The sequence below is a fragment of the Phodopus roborovskii genome, unplaced genomic scaffold (assembly GCF_943737965.1).
Source record: "Phodopus roborovskii unplaced genomic scaffold, PHOROB, whole genome shotgun sequence".
Classification (NCBI taxonomy): Eukaryota; Metazoa; Chordata; class Mammalia; order Rodentia; family Cricetidae; genus Phodopus; species Phodopus roborovskii.
Genome location: NW_026125554.1, coordinates 3,993,471 through 4,011,840, shown reverse-complemented (window position 1 = coordinate 4,011,840; position 18,370 = coordinate 3,993,471). Strand labels below are relative to the sequence as shown.

The 18,370-nt window shown below is 38.6% G+C and overlaps 1 protein-coding gene and 1 long non-coding RNA gene across 2 annotated transcripts; both read left to right on the top strand.

Moving 5' to 3' along the window:
- The first annotated feature begins 5,852 nt into the window (after positions 1-5,852).
- Positions 5,853-14,530, top strand: LOC127216746 (uncharacterized). The gene is made up of 3 exons (XR_007834041.1): positions 5,853-5,937; positions 13,710-13,836; positions 14,037-14,530. It is a non-coding gene; the product is annotated as an uncharacterized LOC127216746 (long non-coding RNA).
- An 874-nt stretch (positions 14,531-15,404) lies between these two features.
- Positions 15,405-18,151, top strand: LOC127216722 (zinc finger protein ZFP2-like). The gene has a single exon (XM_051177539.1). It carries the CDS (start codon positions 15,494-15,496, stop codon positions 17,351-17,353), a length of 1,860 nt encoding a protein of 619 aa, XP_051033496.1. The 5' UTR covers positions 15,405-15,493; the 3' UTR covers positions 17,354-18,151.
- Positions 18,152-18,370: the final 219 nt, after the last annotated feature.

The following is an 18,370-nucleotide window of genomic DNA, read 5'->3' as shown; positions in this document are numbered from 1 at the left end:
TTATGTATTTATTTTATATGTGTATATATGAATGTTTGCCTGCATGTATGTATCCTTGCCATGCTTGGTGCTTGGGGAATTAGAAGAGGACCCTAGATCCCTTGGAACTGAAGTTATGGATTTTGTGAGCCACCAAGTGGTTGTTGAAAATTGAATTCTTGACCTATGAAAGAGGAATAAGTGCTCTTAGCCACTGCACCATTTCTGTAGCCAGAACAGCTCAGTGTTCAAGAAACATGTTCCTATGTAGAGTAGAACCAGGAGAATAATATTTGGACCCATTTCCAGGCCAACTAAATCCCATGTGACTACAGGTGACCTTGAAGCTTCCTTCAAGTCTGGTAAGTGTCCTGACCCATAGATCAGAGTCACTGAGAAGGGGAAAAAAGAGATTTGATCTAAGCATTGTACATTCTTCACAATGGAGAATCAATATAGAGAAAAAATGCCATTGGTGTTCCCAAGAGAAGCCATGTGGTCAACAAGTAGCCTGATTCATCTCAACTGTCAAAATCACTGGTAAAAGGTTAAAAGGGCTTTGATACTCTCCCAAATAGCCAGTAATTAAAGAAATGGAGTCCAAATTAGCCTTAACTGCAGCAGTTGTAATAGCAAATACAAATAACAATTGCTATAATAATAATAATAATAATAGTAATTCTGTTGACCCATGTGGTCTTACACACCACCAGAAGGTATAACCAAAATTAAAATGATTGGTATAAAACAAAAAGCTAATCTAGACTTTTAAAGGGAGAAATTATAACTTAGATATAATTAGGTCTTCCCATAAATTACTATATAAGAACCACTGATATACAAGTTAGGACAGTCACAGCCCCCCCAAGTATAATGGAATAATATGATATATATAAATCCCTTTGGATAGGTTTATCTAAATGTGCCTGTACTTTCATCCATATTTTGTGCTCTGGTTTTCTTCCTTGTTTTTCTATCACCACTGCTGGTATTCAACAGTTGCAACCCAAAACTTCTTTGTCACCTATTCTACCAACAGATACTGTCTTCAAATCGATCTTTGTTTCTCCCCACACTTTGATATATAATCACCAGCTGTTGTTTGTTTTGTTTGCTGTGTGCATGTGAACATGAGAGGGTTGGTAGCAAAGAAGGCCTAAGGAAGATCCCTTGGGGTTGGAGATATAGGCACTTGCAAGCTACAAGGCATAAGTTCTGGGAACAAATTCTATTCCTCTTTGGGAGCAGTAAACACTACTGACTACTGAGCCATCTCTCCAATCCTAATATTGTCTTTTACTATTATTTGTTTTCTTAATCTTGGATATCCTGTCTTGTGAAATGTAAATTCTCAAAATATACCTAATTTGCCATTTCCTAATGGCCCAGGGTGCTGAATGCTTTACAGTTTTTAAGTGATAGTTTTTCAACTTTGAGACTACTTTGTAACACAGGTCTTTCTTGTTTGTTTGTTTTCTTTTCTTGACCATGTTTTTTTATTTAACCTTTGAGTTCCTGCAACATGCTAGATAGACCAGTCTTGCCTTGAAATCACAGAGATGTACTGATGTCTGCCTTCCTCTGTTATCCACTAATGACTCTTGATATTACTGTCTGTGCTTCGTAATAAAGAGAAACAGATTTGCATGCCATAAATATGTTTTTGCTATCTTCAAAAAATGCTAATTACTCTAAAGTAAGATATCACCTTAGAGGGAGAGAATGGGAAAAGTTATTCAAATAAGAAAAACAAAAAACAAAAATCAAGGGGTGCCCAACTTAGTTTTGTATCAAATTAACACAACCTACTTATTTGGGAAGAGGGACTTTCAATTGAGAAAATTCTCCTATGAGTTTCCTATAGACAAGCCTATAGTGAATTTTAGTGTTTGGCGGTTTTTCTGAATGGAAATTTCCCCTTAGGCATTTGTGGATGATCTGGAACTTGCTATATAGATAGAATACACTGGCCTTGAATAAAGTAAAGAACCCTACCACCCACTCAGACTCCATCAAAGGATTAAAGGCTTGCACTAGCATTCTCATTGATCATTTTCTTGATTAATGATTGATGTAGGTGGGCACAGTCCATTTGGGGACAGTGTCACTCCTGGTGAGGTGGTTCTACATGGTATAAGAAAGTAATTTAAACTACGTGTGAAGAATAAGGCACTACACAGCATTCCTCTATTGCTTCAAATTTCTTGCTTTGACTTCCTTTGATGGTGATGGACTGTGATGTGGAAGAGAAAAGAAAAGAATATTTATTCCCAAATTGATTGTAGTTAGGGCTGGAGCAATGGCTCAGTGGTTAAGAACGCTAGCTGCTCTTTAGAGGATCCAGGTTTAGTTTCAAACACCCACATGGTAGCTCACAACTGCCTCAAATAGAACCCCCCTCAAAAAACCAACCACTAAACCAACCAACCAACCAACCAACCAATAACAAAAGACAAACTGATTGTGGTCATGGTGTTTTACCACAGCAATAGAAACCCTTACTAAGACAAGGGGACATACCTTGTATAATATCAAACAAAATAGACTTCAGCCAAAACTAGTCAGAAGAGGGTCACTTAGTGCTCATTAGAGAGATAACCCACCTGCCTAAACACACGACACCACACACACACACACACACACACACACACACACACAGAGAGAGAGAGAGAGAGAGAGAGAGAGAGAGAGAGAGAGATGCACAATTTGGTAAATTATATAATTCTAGGTCTAAAAGTTACATATTAATCTCAAGACTGAGTGCCTTCAACACCCTCACAATTTGAAATGATGTGGCATCAGAACCTACACTAAACTACCCTTGGAATTACTAATATCATTAGTGGGCCTCATATACATCTATAGATAATTCATCTGAACTCTAAAGAATGGGCATTCATCCCTGAAATCCATTGGAACATTCTACAAAACTGACCATATATTTGGATCTCAAGAAAGTGTCAACAAATATAGAGAGACTGAAATAATTATGTGCCTTCTGTTTGAGCATAGTTGGGGTGAAGGTGGATATCTTCAGCTGTACACACTAGACAGTGTACACAGATTTAGGGAAAGCAAACATCACACTTCTGAATGATCACTGGAAAGGAAAGAAACCAAGAATGAACTTTGAAATTCCTCAATAGGTATTGCAATAAAAACACAGCAACATGCTAGGTTCACACATAAGGAAGTGAGGTGTTAAGTGGCTGTAGCAAGCCAGGTTTTTACTCTCCACACTAGGTAATGTACTCCTCTTCAGTCACGTCTCAAACGCTGGGGCTCAGTCCCTGAAACTTGTTTATATTCACTTGTGTGAATAACTCTAGGAAGGAGCTTCCCACTGAGCTTTCCATTATAGAATGGTCTCACCATGGAGTTTAGGTTATTCTGGAAGTGGATGGATGGCTTAGGCTTTTCTGGAATGCAGTCCTTCTGCCTCCTAACTCCTGAAACTATAGATGTGTGGTATCATGCCTGGCTTCTTCTGAGACATCTGAATTGTATAACCTATCAGTTCCACAGGAGACAAAAGGGGTTTTGTTGTTGTTCCTTTTTTAAAAGAAAAAAAAAATAACTCTACTTAATGTCAGATTGTTACTCTAAGCATGGCTGTTTCTGTGGATCTTGGTCTGGGAAAGGCTGGCTTTCACATTCCAATGGAAATGTGTCTCAACCTGTTTATTCTTAACCTAATAGAATACAACATGCTGGGTAACATATTTTACCAACAAGCTAAGCATAGCTAAACTTCCTTCCCAAGGAGAGATGTCAAGCAATTCCTCCCAAGGTCCCAACAGCAAACTGAGACAGGACTCAGTTACAGTTCCCTCTGGGGATCCCAAGTGTTCATTGGAGATCTTAAAGCACATAGAATAGAGATTATTTATAAGGATTTGCTTACTCTTCCCCCAGCCAACTGCCCTTGGAAAGCACAACCCAGAAAGGGTCAGAGCTGCCCTTTATCTCTATGCAGCCTTTATTCATCTTTGCCTTCATATGCTCTCTCCCTTACCCAGACCTCATTCAGCTGGATCCTCAGGTAAGGATCTTGTGCCTCCACCCCTCCTTGTGGGGTTGTAAATGGTCAGTAAGGCCGGCTCTGATAATCCTTTTCAGGTGGGCACTTTGGAAGTACCCAAGATGGATGTTGTCCAGCCAAGAGGACAGTCATTCACGTGATGGCAGCAGTCAAAATAGTCCTTTCATATGAAGAACATCTGCTGAAGAAAATTTTGGTGTTTTTTACTGTTTATTTCTGTTAAATGCTTAATGTGAATAAGGGATGGAGAGATGAGTAGGGAGTTCATAGCACTGATTTGATTTCTCTTCGAGAGAACTACAGCTGATTGCCAGCACCAGTATGGTAGTTAACAACAGTATGAGGTACACTGATATACATGCAAAAACAAAAATCCATACTCATGAAGTGAAGTAAATAAATCCTAAAGTGCATGTGAGTGACATTACTACTTTGATTAATGCCGTGGTGTGGAAGGAGTTACTTCATGGCCCTGAAAGCAATAGCAGGAATGATGAAGTCACAGTGCTAAAGCATTTGTGTCTTTGTATCTTCACTTGAGAATGACCATTGTGGGTTCTGGTTCTGTCTTAGCACAGTCATAGTGATCCTGATACTAGGGAATATATAGTAGTGAATGGAGGCTTTCTTCATGGCCCTGGGAAAAGAAAACTTTTTCTTTTCTTTTTCTTCATGTCAGGGTTTCTCTGTGTCGCTTTGGGGGCTGTCCCAGAACTGGCTCTGTAGAATAGGCTGAACCCAGCTCAGAGATCCACCTGCCTTGGCTTCCCAAGAGCTGTGATTTAAAGCATTCACCAGTATGTCCTGCTAAGGTTATGGCTTTTAGAGTGATGAATTTATGTGTCAAGTTGATAAGGGATAGAAAACCTTTTCTGAACTTCAAGTGTTTCTTTTTATAACTGTATCCTTAGTTGATTACTCCTGCCTTTATGTCTGTTTTAGCCATCTGTCAAGGAACTGTATTCCTTTGTTGGTGTGTTTTAATTTTCTTGGCAGAAAAGGCATACATTTAAACATAAGATGTGAGAACGTCATGGAATTTTGCCACATCACTAATCTTTGGAGATTTCTGTCAAGCCCTGTGTGTGGTTCCTGTGTTTGAACCTATGTAGCACCTGCTCCTACCCTGAAGTCCTGTGGTTTTTGTTGCTGTTGTTTTGTTTTCCTTTTGGGAAAAGAGATTGGAATGCACTGAGCAAACTTAAAGTACGATTGTCGTGGAAAAGGCAGGTGAGAAATAGTGAATATGCTAGCAAGGGAGCAAATGCACTCAAAATCTCTGAGTACGTTGTTTTACAATATAGTGAAATCCCCAAACAAAACACGTTTATTCCAGAGTGCTAGGATAATACGTTGTTTTCAAAAATTTGTTTTTGTTGCTTTTTTTTTTTTTTTTTTTTTTTTTTTGGCTTGTTTATTTTGGTTTTTTTCGGGACATAATTTCTTTGTGTAGTATTGGCGGCCCTGGAACTAGCCTCCAATTTAGTGATCTTCCTCCTTCGTCTCAGGACTGGAGTGAGTAAAAATGCCTGCCACCGTGCCCGGATTCTGTGTTTCATTTTGAGTCGCAGCTTCATCGTGTAGCCCTGAATGGCTTTGAATTCATAGAATTGTGCCCTTCTCAAGTGTACTGTCATTATGCGACTTCCATTTGAACTTTCCCAAAATGTTTTGATACGGAAGGCTGAGAAGGCGGAGTCAATCAGGAACAGCATTACTAAAAGGAATGAACTGTCCAATGAGGAGCACGGATATTCATAGTGCGCTTCCTGGAAACGTTTGTTTGTTTTCTTTTTTTCTTTTTTTCACCCCGCCTCGCTTAGGATAAGGGTATTCTTGTGAGGACTTGTTTGGGCAGTTCTCCCGACTGCAGGCATCTTTGGGAGTGCAGTTAGACACATCAGAAAGCAGAAATGGTGAGTGTGCCTTGGACTCGTGGAATCCCAGGTGGCGGGTGGCGCACACTAGCTCCTTTGGAAACCTGAAGTTTTCCCCGGTGGAGTCTGTCCCAGCAGTGTTTATGCCCACGTGGTCTTGAAGTATGCCCCCGGCAGGCAGCCTTGGGTCCCGCGTCCCCTAACCTTGTGCTCTAGTGAAGCTGCTTAGTCGGAACCAGCAGCTCTCTTGGGTGAGTGCTTGAGTTGGCGGAGTGATGTTACTGACCAGACTGTGTGTGGTTGACTTAAGTGTGCCTTGTTTATAATATTTATTGCGCTTGTGTGTGTAGTTACTTTGATTTTCATTTTATTTTAATTCACATTTAATACATTGTCATTTCTCTTTTGGTTTTGGCGACAGGGGGTTTTCCTGTGTAGCCCTGGATCTCGCTGTTTTCACCAGGCTAGTTTTGGTAGCCTTGGACACGAAGATCACCTTCCTCAGGGGTTAAAGGCTGACACCACCAAGCCTTCCCTTGTTTTGTTTTTATTTTTAAGACTTGGGCACTGTTTATCAGCAGGCTGAGCAAGCAACCACTGTGCAGCTGAGGCCAATTCAGTACTAAACTTTGATATTCCAACTTCCTCCTTTTCTCTTTCCCGTGCTTGTTTGTGTTTTGTTTTGTTTTCTTTCAAGTCCTAGAGTATTCACCACTCTGCTTGCATGTCACATGCGGTCTACTATTCCGGAAGTATTCCACCTACCCGCATATCTCATGGAACCTCTCTTCTCCATGGTGTCTACCAACATCCACTCGAGTATTGAAACAGATGGGTACGAGTTCAAAGAAAGTATCTGTACAAAGAAACAGTGGACTTGACCTTGTGGACTTGAGTTATATCCATTTGCTTGAAAATTTCATTTCAGATTTCTTCATTGCAGAGTCAAATTCCAATCTCTATTTTCTGAAAATCAGCTGATGGACAGACAGGCTGATTCTTTTTATGGCCGACGGGACTAGAGAAGCAAAGATCAGGACTATGTATTTATCGCCTGTAATCTATGGGCTCTTTTCATTATAACTATTAGCTCAGAGAACGAATAGCTTGAAGAAGTTGTATTTCTGTTTTTCTTTGTGATGCAAGCTCACACTGGTTTGCCTATTAATTGCAGCAGTTTAAACTTCCTCTAAAGGTTAGTATTCACTTCTCCACACATGCTCAACAAGAGTATGGGTCTTCAGGCTTTCATGGCCAGCTTTTCACCTGCTCATCCATATCCTAGCCAGTGTACAATTGTTTTATTACTAAAAATCCAATCAAACCCTTGAAAATATATTTTTATTATTGGATATTTCCTAAACATAGGTGACATGTTTTAATCAGATCTAGCATTTTATGACTTTTAATTTTATGTGTCTTTTGTTTTTGTTGTTTATAACCCACTGAGTTCTGGTAGGTGTTTGTGGTCATGCATTAGAGCCTTGGCAACATTCTAGTGGCCATATTCTGGAGAGAAAGTGACCTGCCTCCCACCCCAGACTGTCAGTTGCCAATAACTTCATAGCTAGGAGTAGCTTTCTAGATGATTGTTAGGAAAGTGATTTTAAAATGGGGAGGCTTGTGTTAAGGCTCTGCACATGCTAATGCATGAATTGCAGATGACCCCTCTTCTCTGTTTTGAGAGCCTGGTCAGTTTTCAGGATCGTGAACTGGAGCATTTTTTGTTTTAATTGAGAAGAAACATATTGATGCACTTCACAACCTTGACATCTGGCCAATGTCTGGGAGTAGATGTGTATACTGGAACATGTACTTGGATGGTTGCCGAGGACTGGACTTGAGCCACCTTTGTTTGTGAGGCTTAAAAGGTTGCTTGCCTCAGAACATCTCTGACTGCTGCTCTTTGAACCGGGGAGAAGCATACAGTCAGACAAATGGAAAGCTTGAGCTGTATGAAGCTTGTACCGTGATGACTACTGGTTATACATGCATATTCCCATGCATTTTGTGCTGTGTGAAAATGCCCAGTGGTAAATTCTTCGGGGTGAAGTCCCCTTTCTTAGGAGCTTCCCACTCTATTTCTTTATTTTAATTTAGCTTCCCACTCTATTTCTTTATCTTAATTAAGCTTCCTTGTAGAATAAATTTCTCTTCATCAACTAATTTTGTGGCTTCTTGGAAGTTCTTTCCCATAGATCAAATTGAAAGTCAAAGTCTGTGCACAACAAAGCAGCTAAACTTACTTGCCCTTACAAGGATCAATCGCATTCTCTCTAGCGTCTTGACCCACACAATCATAAGTGTTTTGGGGATTTTTAACTTTGATACAAGTATTATAGGACATTTTTGTGTAGAATACCATTCTTTCCCTCGTGCCTTTATCCATTCACCTTCTATAAATCTGCAATGTTAACATTTAACATAGACAATTGTTTATGTAGCTGATGTATTTAGTTAATAAGAAATTAGTTTCTAACTTAATAAAATGAGATATGCTGTTAAGTATTAAAATAACAATAATTAATATTGTGTATTTCTAACATAAATTTGAACTTATAGCCTTAAGCAATATACCCAATGCCCTATCTTATCTGTGCCTTCCTCTTTAATAACAAAGTTATACAAGTTCTGATCTTGTCCAATATAAACTAAAGGAAAAAAGTAATTTAAATACCAAGCTTTTGGTGTCTGTTCAGCCTCTTCAGAGTCTTCCCAGTAATCAGCTTAGGTTCTGTGTCTTTTCCATCCTAAGTTTTCTACTTAGATTACACTCATATTTTCAAAAGGACAGGCTTTAGATTTAGGATTGCTAATACTAGTAAAATATATTGTAAGAGATAATTAACAGCCTAGTCTAAAATGGAAAACTGATAAAGTATCAGTGTTTTTAAAATGATCTTCATTTACCTATGCAAATATGTATTGTTTGCATGTACTTCTGTTTTTATATTGTTCCCATTGTACAATTAGCTTGTAATCAAGAGCTCATATTCGTTAAAACTTCAGGTCATGGGAAATGTTAACTCTAAAAACTCTGGGCACTAGGGCTGGAGAGATAGCTCAGTGGTTAAGAGCACTGCTTACTCTTCCTGATGGACCAGTGTTCAATTCCCAGTACCACATGGCTACTCACAACTGTCTATAACTCCAGTTCCAGGGAATCTGATGCCAATGCACATAAAATAAAAGTTAAATAAATTATTAAAACAAAAAACTCTGGGCACAAAACATCCATGAAATCTGGGACAATATAGAAATACCAATCTAAGAATAATGGGAATAGAAAATTAAAAGAAACCCAAGGTCAAAAGCACTGAAATGATTGTTAAGAACTCAGGAAAGAAAGAATTCTACCGTAAAGAACAGATGCGTTCTGTCTGAATCATGAATTAAAACTGGATAGAATCAAAAACATATCTTGCTATCTACTCATTTTGAGTGAGTCCTTTTTTTTTTTTTTTTTTTTTTTTCATTCCAGGTATGTTGCCAAGTTACTAGTATGAGAGCTATGATTTTTATGTAGGCACTTGCTGTTATGAATGTGCCTCATTTTCAGTTATGTCTATGTTATGTCACCATAAGAGCATTAATTCTAATGGTGGCCCAAGAAAGGTATCAGACCCCCTGGACGTGAAGTGACAGGCATTTGGGAGCCACCTGATTTCATTCCAAGATCAGCAAACACTCTTGAGTAGAGCACCATCTTTCTAAACCCTAGACAAAATGTTACTATCATTTGTTTTCTTTTCCTTGGCTATTCTGCCTTGTGAAGGATGAGTTCACAAATAGATCTGAGCAATGGGCTCTTACCTCATCTTTGATCCTTGAGGTTTCCTTTCCAGCCTTATACCAAGATCCTGTGTTCAAACCCATCTGGAGCTATCTCCTTAGAGTCCTGCTTTTCCTATTGGGGCATGTGTTTAGACTGTACAGAGCAAACTGAAGGCAGTATCTTGGTGGAAAAGGGGAGTAGTGAGTAGCCCTGAATGGCTTTGGGTTCTCAGAAGAGCAGCTTCCTCAAGTGTGCTGGCAGTGAAGGTTTGCACTATCACTTCCCTAAAGTGTTTTACTAGTAAAGGCAGAGTGAGAACTGTTTGTCATTCAGAGACCTTAGTACTAAAAGGAATAAACTGTCCAATCAGTACCACTAATTGTCATACGGTGCTGCCCATGCTGCCTCTTTAGGACTTGTGATACAGAGGGGAGCAATGTCAAGCCCAGATTTGTGTGACCGTCTGTTCTCAGGGCAGCTGTTAGGGCAGCTGGACACATCAGAAGCACGACATGTGATGGGACATGTCATTCTGTAAATATGTTTCTCTTATTGGTTAATGACCAATAAGAAAGCAAGATAGGTGGGACTAGGGGAGATGGAGGATTCTGGGAAATGAAAGGCCAGTGTTGTGATGTGATCTTGAGAGGAGCAGATGTGTGAGTCTGGCATTCCTGGTAAGATACAACCATGTAGAAATACATATATTAGTAATTATGGGTTAATAATTAAGACAGAGCTAGCCAATAAGAAGCTCTAGATATGGGCCAAAAGCATTATAACTAATACAAATCATTTAAAGTCATTAAGAGTAGCATTTGATCTCTTCTAATTTGCATCTTTTGAGGTCTAATTTTCTGTAGAACTATTTTATATCCTTAATAAATAATAAAATCCCCTCTTTGCTTTTCTTCAGGAGTGATTTGTAATCCCCTACAAGGCAAATTTTTCTTTACCTCTCCAAATATTGTTTCTAAATTATCCACACTTGAGTCAGCTAGTAAATTATTGTCCATATGATGGTAAACTATAGATTACAAAAATTCCTTATATGCTATTTCAACTGGGTGACTTATAAAATATTGGCACAGGGTGGGGCTATTTAACTTTCTCTGTGAGAGTGTTATCCATTGGTCTCTTAGCAGGCTGAGAATTATTATAAGTATGCATCATGAAGACAAATTTTTCACTATTTTTGTAATGTTATAGTGAGAAAACAATCTTTTAAATCAATAATTATAAGACCATCCTTTAGATAATAAAGAAGGCAAAAGAATTCCAGACTGTAGTGATCCCATTGCCTGAATCACCTAATTAACAGTTCTTGATCTGTTACCATTCTCCATTTTCTAGATTTCTTTTCAATAGCAAATATAGGAGAATTTAAAGGGCTGGTTAATTCTTCAATATGTTGAGCATTTAGCTGACTCTGTTCTAAGGCCTATGTTTCTGTGTTGCTAAAAGCCATTTCTTAACACATACAGGCTTGTCCATCAACCATTCTTTGGTAGGGATGTGGGTGCCTTAGAAGGATTAGCAGCTGTTGTGCCCTATTCATGTATACCCTGAATTGTCAGTGACTGTTCTTTATAATACCTTCTAATATTCCCCCCCAGAACATACATTAATAAATGGTTTGTTTCTGAGACTGGAGGAATGTTAATCTGTGTATTCCATCGATGTAACAAATCATGTCCCCATAAGTTCATTATATATAGAAATGAGGCTTTAATTTTCTTCTCTGTTTTTCTGGCTCTATACATTCAATTTTTCTCTGTTTAACTTGAGATAAAGTTCCACTCCCTAAAAGTTAAATATTTACCTCTTGAAAAGGTGCATTTTGATGCCAAGGTACTGGTGAAATTGTGACATCTACATCTATAAGGCCTTCAATGACAATGTCATTTATTTGCACTTTTAATTTTGGTCTCTGTTCTTTTATAGAAATATTTACTTTATGGTTTCTTTTGAGTATTTTGTTCTCTCCTCTCTAGCTTTTCTATCATCCAGAGCACTGTGGTTTCATATAATAGGTAACAGGTTCTTTAATTGCTTTGTGAAGGAGTTCCATTGACTGTTACAAGAAATTACTCAACTGAATTTGCATGAGGGCCTGCAAGAAGCTCCTCTATTTCCCAATGGTATTCTATTACCTTGACTGACACTTATTGACCTACATTCACTTTTACAATGCCTGACTTGGTTACATTTCTGCATAATCCAGAAGGGAGAGCGATTCTATTTGAATTCTGCTTAGAAAAATCTTTCCCACACTGAGCCAAACTCCTAGAATCCAGTTGCAGAGAGGGAGGAGTGATTAGAAAAAGGATCAAGTCCAGGTTACAGGAACCCTCAGAGACAGCTGACCTGAACAAGGGGGAGCTCATGGACTGATAGCTTGGGAAGCAGCATTGGACCGACCCAGACCCCCCTGAACGTGGGCAATCTATGGATCTCTGACAGTAAGACCAGGATGTATTCCTGGTGCACAAAAGGACTTTGGGAGCACGTTCCCCATAGAGGAATAATCCCTTAAGAGACAGGAGAGAGGGCCTAGTCCTTACTCCAGGTGACTTGACATATTTTGATGATCCCTCCTAGAAGACCTCACCCTTCCTGTGGAGAGGGTGAGGAATTGGATGAGAGGGGGGTCAGAGGCATGAGAGAATGATGGGAGGGAGAGGGAACTGGGATCGATATGCAAAATAAGAAATAATAATAATAATAAAATGAAATAAATCGTTTCCAGAAATGCCATGCTTACAAACTCTTTTCAAGTGACCCTGATTTCCACAATTGAAACACTTGACATTCCAGTTTTTCTTTAAACCTCTGGAAATCACCTCACCTATCCATGCATCATCTTGGTCATGTGATTGAATACTGATTGTAAATCTCAAATCCATTCCCCCAAAGGTGCTAATCATGCTGTTAAGGAGTAATTACACTTTTGCATTATGAAAATTAGCAATTTCAAAAGCCAGAGATTCAATTATCATTTGTTTAGCTTCAAAATCTTGTATCATTTTATTTTCTCCTGAAGTCAGTCTTTTTTGTGAAATCTGTAAAAACTTCCTTTGGGCCCCATATAACTTTAGTAAATGACTCAATTTCCTTTCCTACTTCTCAAATTCTGTCCCAAACATTCAAAACTTCTGTGTGGTATAAATCGAGGACATACATGATCATTATATAGAGATTGCCTCTGTACATCTGCATGATTTCCCTCTCCAAGAAGTTGGTTTTTGGAGATTTTTCACCCCTCTAGCCCTACTTTGTTGTTCAATGGTCTTAACCTCGTCTTTCCACCAGATATTCCATTAGAGTCTTGAAGGCAAGACTCTAAGACTGTTTTAACCAAGTCTCTGTAGTTGCTAGGGATAATTCTATTACAAGTTGATCATGAGTTTAACACCTGCTTCACGAAGGGTGAATGCTCTCCACCAATGAGCTGTCTCTTCAGGCTTTGTGTGTATTGCTTCTATCAGGCTTTTCATCTGGCTGTCATAAATGACAAAGACAAGCAGTCAGAAGGAGTTTATTTCATATCACAATTGAAGGGTATGTACTGATCAAAAATTGCAGAACTCTGAAGTGCACTCACTCGTGAAGAGAATAATGTGTGGCTGTATGTTGTAGGTTTCCTCTTCCACTAGAGTAACTCCTAATGAGTTCAGAACATGCTGCCTCTCAACTTGTAGTGTGTATTGGTTTGAGTATGTTCCAGCTCTATGGCTTTCTGCTTCCCACCATGAAAATCTTTGACCAACCCTCTAAAAGTATAAGCAATGTCCCCCAAAATGCTTTCTTTTATAATAGTTGCTTGGTCATGATGTTTCCTAAGGCAGGTGAGTAGTATTTGAGAGAATGTATCTCCTTTATTACATCAAGTGATCAAGATAGCATCCCATAGAGATTCAGTTACTCCTATTTACATGATAATTTAGAGGTGTTTTCAGGACTTTACATGCTAGATGATTCTGTGTCCTGTCAGTCTGTCAGTTAAAACTAACCATCCTAATATATGCACCCTTAGGAGAAAGTGTCCTTTGAGGATGTGGCTGTGAACTTCACCACAGGAGAGTGGGCATTGTTGGATGTATGTCAAAAGAAGCTCTACAGAGATGTGATGAAAGAAACGTTTTTGAACCTGATCTCCATAGGTAAAATTTCAATATGTTCTCTTTGTTTATTCCATCATAGAACATCCGTGTCTTGCATATGGGTGTACTGTTGGCATTTGAATTCTTAAAGGGAATATGTGGTAAATATAGTGTGAAAACCTATGTCAAATAGCTAGGGTATAATACCTTTTACATTGAATATGAATATGTCATACTGTATCCTCTGGATTTTCTTCTAGAAAAAGCAGTAGAAGAAAATATTGGAGAGGACAGCAAAGACATCAGCAGAAACATGCGGTAATTCATATTCAAAAGAAAGGAATTGATCTCATATATTTGAAAATCATTGGACAACTGAATGCCTATCAAAATGTCTAAAGAAAAGTAACTGAATAATAATCTCTAAACATATTTCTGTAATAGAGCATTGCATTGTGCCATTCAATATTTGAGTATTTCATCTTTATAGTATATTAAGATCACAAATGTGTCATGTAACATTAACCTTTGAATGGATTTTATCTTTGGTTTATTACACACAAACCTTCAAATTATTTTCTGTCTTTCTATGTATGATTTTGAGGGTTTGACCATAAGTTCTGTTTTTTTGTTTTTGTTTTTTGGATTTTGGGGGTTTTTTTGTTTGTTTTGTTTTTGTTTGTTTGTTTGTTATGCTTTCATATGCTATGACAATAAAAAAAGAAAGAAAAAAGCAACTCTGGGGTAGAACTCATTTTTACTAACACACCCTTGTCACAGACCCATTATAAAGGGTAGTCAGGGTAGGCACTCAAGCTGGGCAAGAACTTGTAGGCAGAAACTGAAGCAGAGGTGATGGAGAAATGCTGTTTACCAGTGAGCTCCTTATCCCTTACTCAGCTACCTGTCTTATACCTTGTGCAACCAGCAGATAACTTTCCTACACAGATAATGCCCTCTTGCCCATGGTCACAATGCACATCATAGTGTGAGCCCTCCTTCATCAGTCAAGAATGTAAAAATGCTCCCTCAGACTTATTTACAAGCCAATCTGAGTCATTTTGTCCTTTGAGGGAACCCATTCTCAGTTGGCCATAGATGCATGTAGTTGATAACTAATGAACCAACACTGCCTTAGAATTCTAAATGTCAAAATGCTACAGTGTTTCACCACTTCCACTGATTGTAGTATTTGTCTTCAAACAGCAGAACTTTTGCCTTCTTGTTCATACCTTGTATACATATTGTTTTGTACCTGTATATGTGTATCTATGTCTGTATTCCAGACATAGGCAAAAGATCCTTTAGACCATTAGTAACAACAGAAACTGGTGTGCCCTCCAGATGAGTTCTGGCATCAAAATCTGGACTACTGATGAGCAAAAAAAGAAAAAAAAAAAAAAAAAAAAAAACTCCAAATCCGTGATAACAACTTCATAATTTTAATAGAAGTGAAGTCAACACTCCACATCTTTGCATATGACAGGGCCATGTAGTCCACATTGTCCTTCACAGTCACAGTGTTCTTCTGTTGCCTCTAGGATAGTATGATTTTGGTGGGCCACACAAGCCAGCCTCTAACATTTCTCTTGGCTACAGTAATTCTCTTCTCATTTTTTGCAGAAGTCTAGTGATTGAGAAAGACTGTGGATATGCTCATGATCATGAGTGTGATAAAAACCAGGAACCCATTACAAAGAATATCATAAATAAAGACATGAATCCTGGAGTAAGAATATGTGAAAGAACTTTGCACGTAAGAAACACCATTGGTCATTCATCCTCACATGGGTATATCAGAGACCAAACTACAGGGATACCATCTGAATGGCAAAAAGCTTTTACACATCAGGAACATTGGAAAGATATCCACCATCCTGAATCACTTCAGGTACTTGACACTTCTCCTGAGGAGAAACTCTGTGAAAGTCAAGAATATAATGAAGCCTGTAGTCTCAGTTTGGATCAGCCTCAGGATAGAACTCTCACTGGGTTTACACTCAATGAAAATGACATAAAGGGATACACATATGTTCAGAACAATGAAGGAATCCATAAAGAAGTAAAACAGGTTGTATGTACGTTCTGTGAAGAATCCTTCATTGAGTCCAGTGACCTTTACAACCATGAAAAAAGCCATACTGGACAGAAAAAATACAATTGTAGGCAATGTGGCAAAACATTTAAAATTGCCAAATGTTTTGAGAAGCATAAAGTAACTCATACAAAAGAGAAGCCTTATTCTTGTAAGAGTTGTCAAAAAACCTTTACATGCTCCAGTCATCTGAAAAAACATGAAAGGTTTCACACTGGAGAGAAGCCTTATGCTTGTAAGAGTTGTCAAAAAACCTTTACATGCTCCAGTCATCTGAACAGACATGAAAGAATTCATAGTGGAGAGAAGCCTTATGTTTGTAGACATTGTGGAAAAGCATTTAACCGCTCCAGTCATCTGAATATACATGAAAATATTCACAATGGAGAAAAGCCTTATGCTTGTAGGCATTGTGGAAAAGTTTTTAACTACTCCAGTGCTCTGAATGTTCATGAAAGGATTCACAGTGGAGAGAAACCTTATGTTTGTAGGCACTGTGGAAAAGCTTTTAACTACTCCAGTACCCTGAATGTTCATGAAAGGATTCACACTGGAGAGAAGCCTTATGTTTGTAGGCATTGTGGAAAAGCATTCACCACCTCCAGTCATCTGAACAGACATGAAAGAATTCACAGAGGAGAGAAGCCTTATGCATGTAGGCATTGTGGGAAAGCATTCACCACCGCCAGTCATCTAAACAGACATGAAAGGATTCACAGTGGAGAGAAGATTTATTCTTGTAGGCATTGTGGAAAAGCATTTAACCGCTCCAGTCTTCTGAACACACATGAAAGGATTCACAGTGGAGAGAAGATTTATTCTTGTAGGCATTGTGGAAAAGCATTTAACCGCTCCAGTCTTCTGAACACACATGAAAAGATTCACAGCGGAGAGAAGCCTTATGCTTGTAGGCATTGTGGAAAAGCATTTAACCGATCTAGTCGTCTGAACAGACATGAAAGGATTCACAGTGGAGAGAAGCCTTATGCTTGTAGGGATTGTGGAAAAGCATTTACCACTTCCAGTCATCTGAACAGACATGAAAGGATTCACAATGGAGAGAAGCCTTATGCTTGTAAGCATTGTGGAAAAACCTTCAGTGACTCCAGTAGTCATAAGAAACATGAAAGAAAGCATACTGGAGAGAAGCCTTATGCATGTAAGTATTGTCGAAAAGCCTTCAGTGACTCCAGTACTCATAAGAATCATGAAAGAATTCACACTGGGTTGAAGCCTTATGCTTGCAGGCATTGTGGAAAAGCCTTCAGCCAGTACAATGGCCGTAAGTATCATGAAAGGACTCACACTGAAGAGAGGACTTATTCATGCAGTCATTGTGGAAAAACCTTCAGTGACTCCAGTAGTCATAAGAAACATGAAATAAAGCACACTGGAGAGAAACCTTATGGATGCATGCATTGTGGGAAAGCCTTCAGCTTGTGCAGTAGTCTTAAGAATCATGAAAGGACTCATACTAGATAGTATTATGTATGTAAGTGTTATGTAAAGTGTTATGTAGGCCCTTTCACAGCCTAACGAATGAAAAAAATCACTGGAGAGAAACAATTCTTGTGTAAAACACGTGGGAAACTGTTCATTCAGTCTAGTGATTTCTACAACTATGAAAATTTCACTCTAAAGATAGGTATTATTCATGTAAGCATTTTGGAAAAGCCGTTAGTGACTCCTTAGGAACCGTAGACATAGAAGGTCACACTGGAGAAATGCCTTATGCATTTAAGCATGGTAGAAAAGCTTTCAGGCACTCTGGTGATAATAGCAGACATGACATTGCTTCACTCTAGTTAGTAGCCTAATGCTTAGTAGCATTTGGAGAAGCCTTCTATAGTGCTAGTTGGCGCAAGAGCAGCAAAAACATTCACACTAGAGAGAAAGCCTCTCTTTGTAAGAATTTGGGAAACTGTTTCTTTGATCTTGTGATTTTATCAAGAATAAAAGACCTCACCCTTGTGAGGAACCTTTTCAATGTCAGCACTTTGGAAAACACTTGGCCACTACAAGTTTCTATGACCCTCATGCATGAACTGACATTGGAAAGAAGTTCAATGCAAGTATGCATCTAAGTATGGTGCCACAGACTTCACCAGTTCTTGTTGCCAGAATGTTCTCAGGAATCTATCCTATAGACTTGGGTATCCATTTGCAAAATGCTTTAGCAGCAATAGTTCCTATTATATTGGAAAATTTATTTCACTGGTGAAAGCCTTTATGTTTGGAATAAATGTGGGAAAACCTTTAAAGTATTTAAAATAAATGAAGTTTGAAGTCATTGTCATTTTCAGCATAGTATTCTTGATTTTGTGTGTCCCACATCCCTGGATAATAATCTCACAGTGAAAAGTGTAGTGTGTAGAATTTGCACCATAATTGATTGTGTGAAACTGCATTGGTCAAATTGCTTCTATTGTGAGATGAAAGATTAATGTGAGTGGACAGTGAGATGCATCAGCTAGTAACACTTTATTGCCAGAAAACATG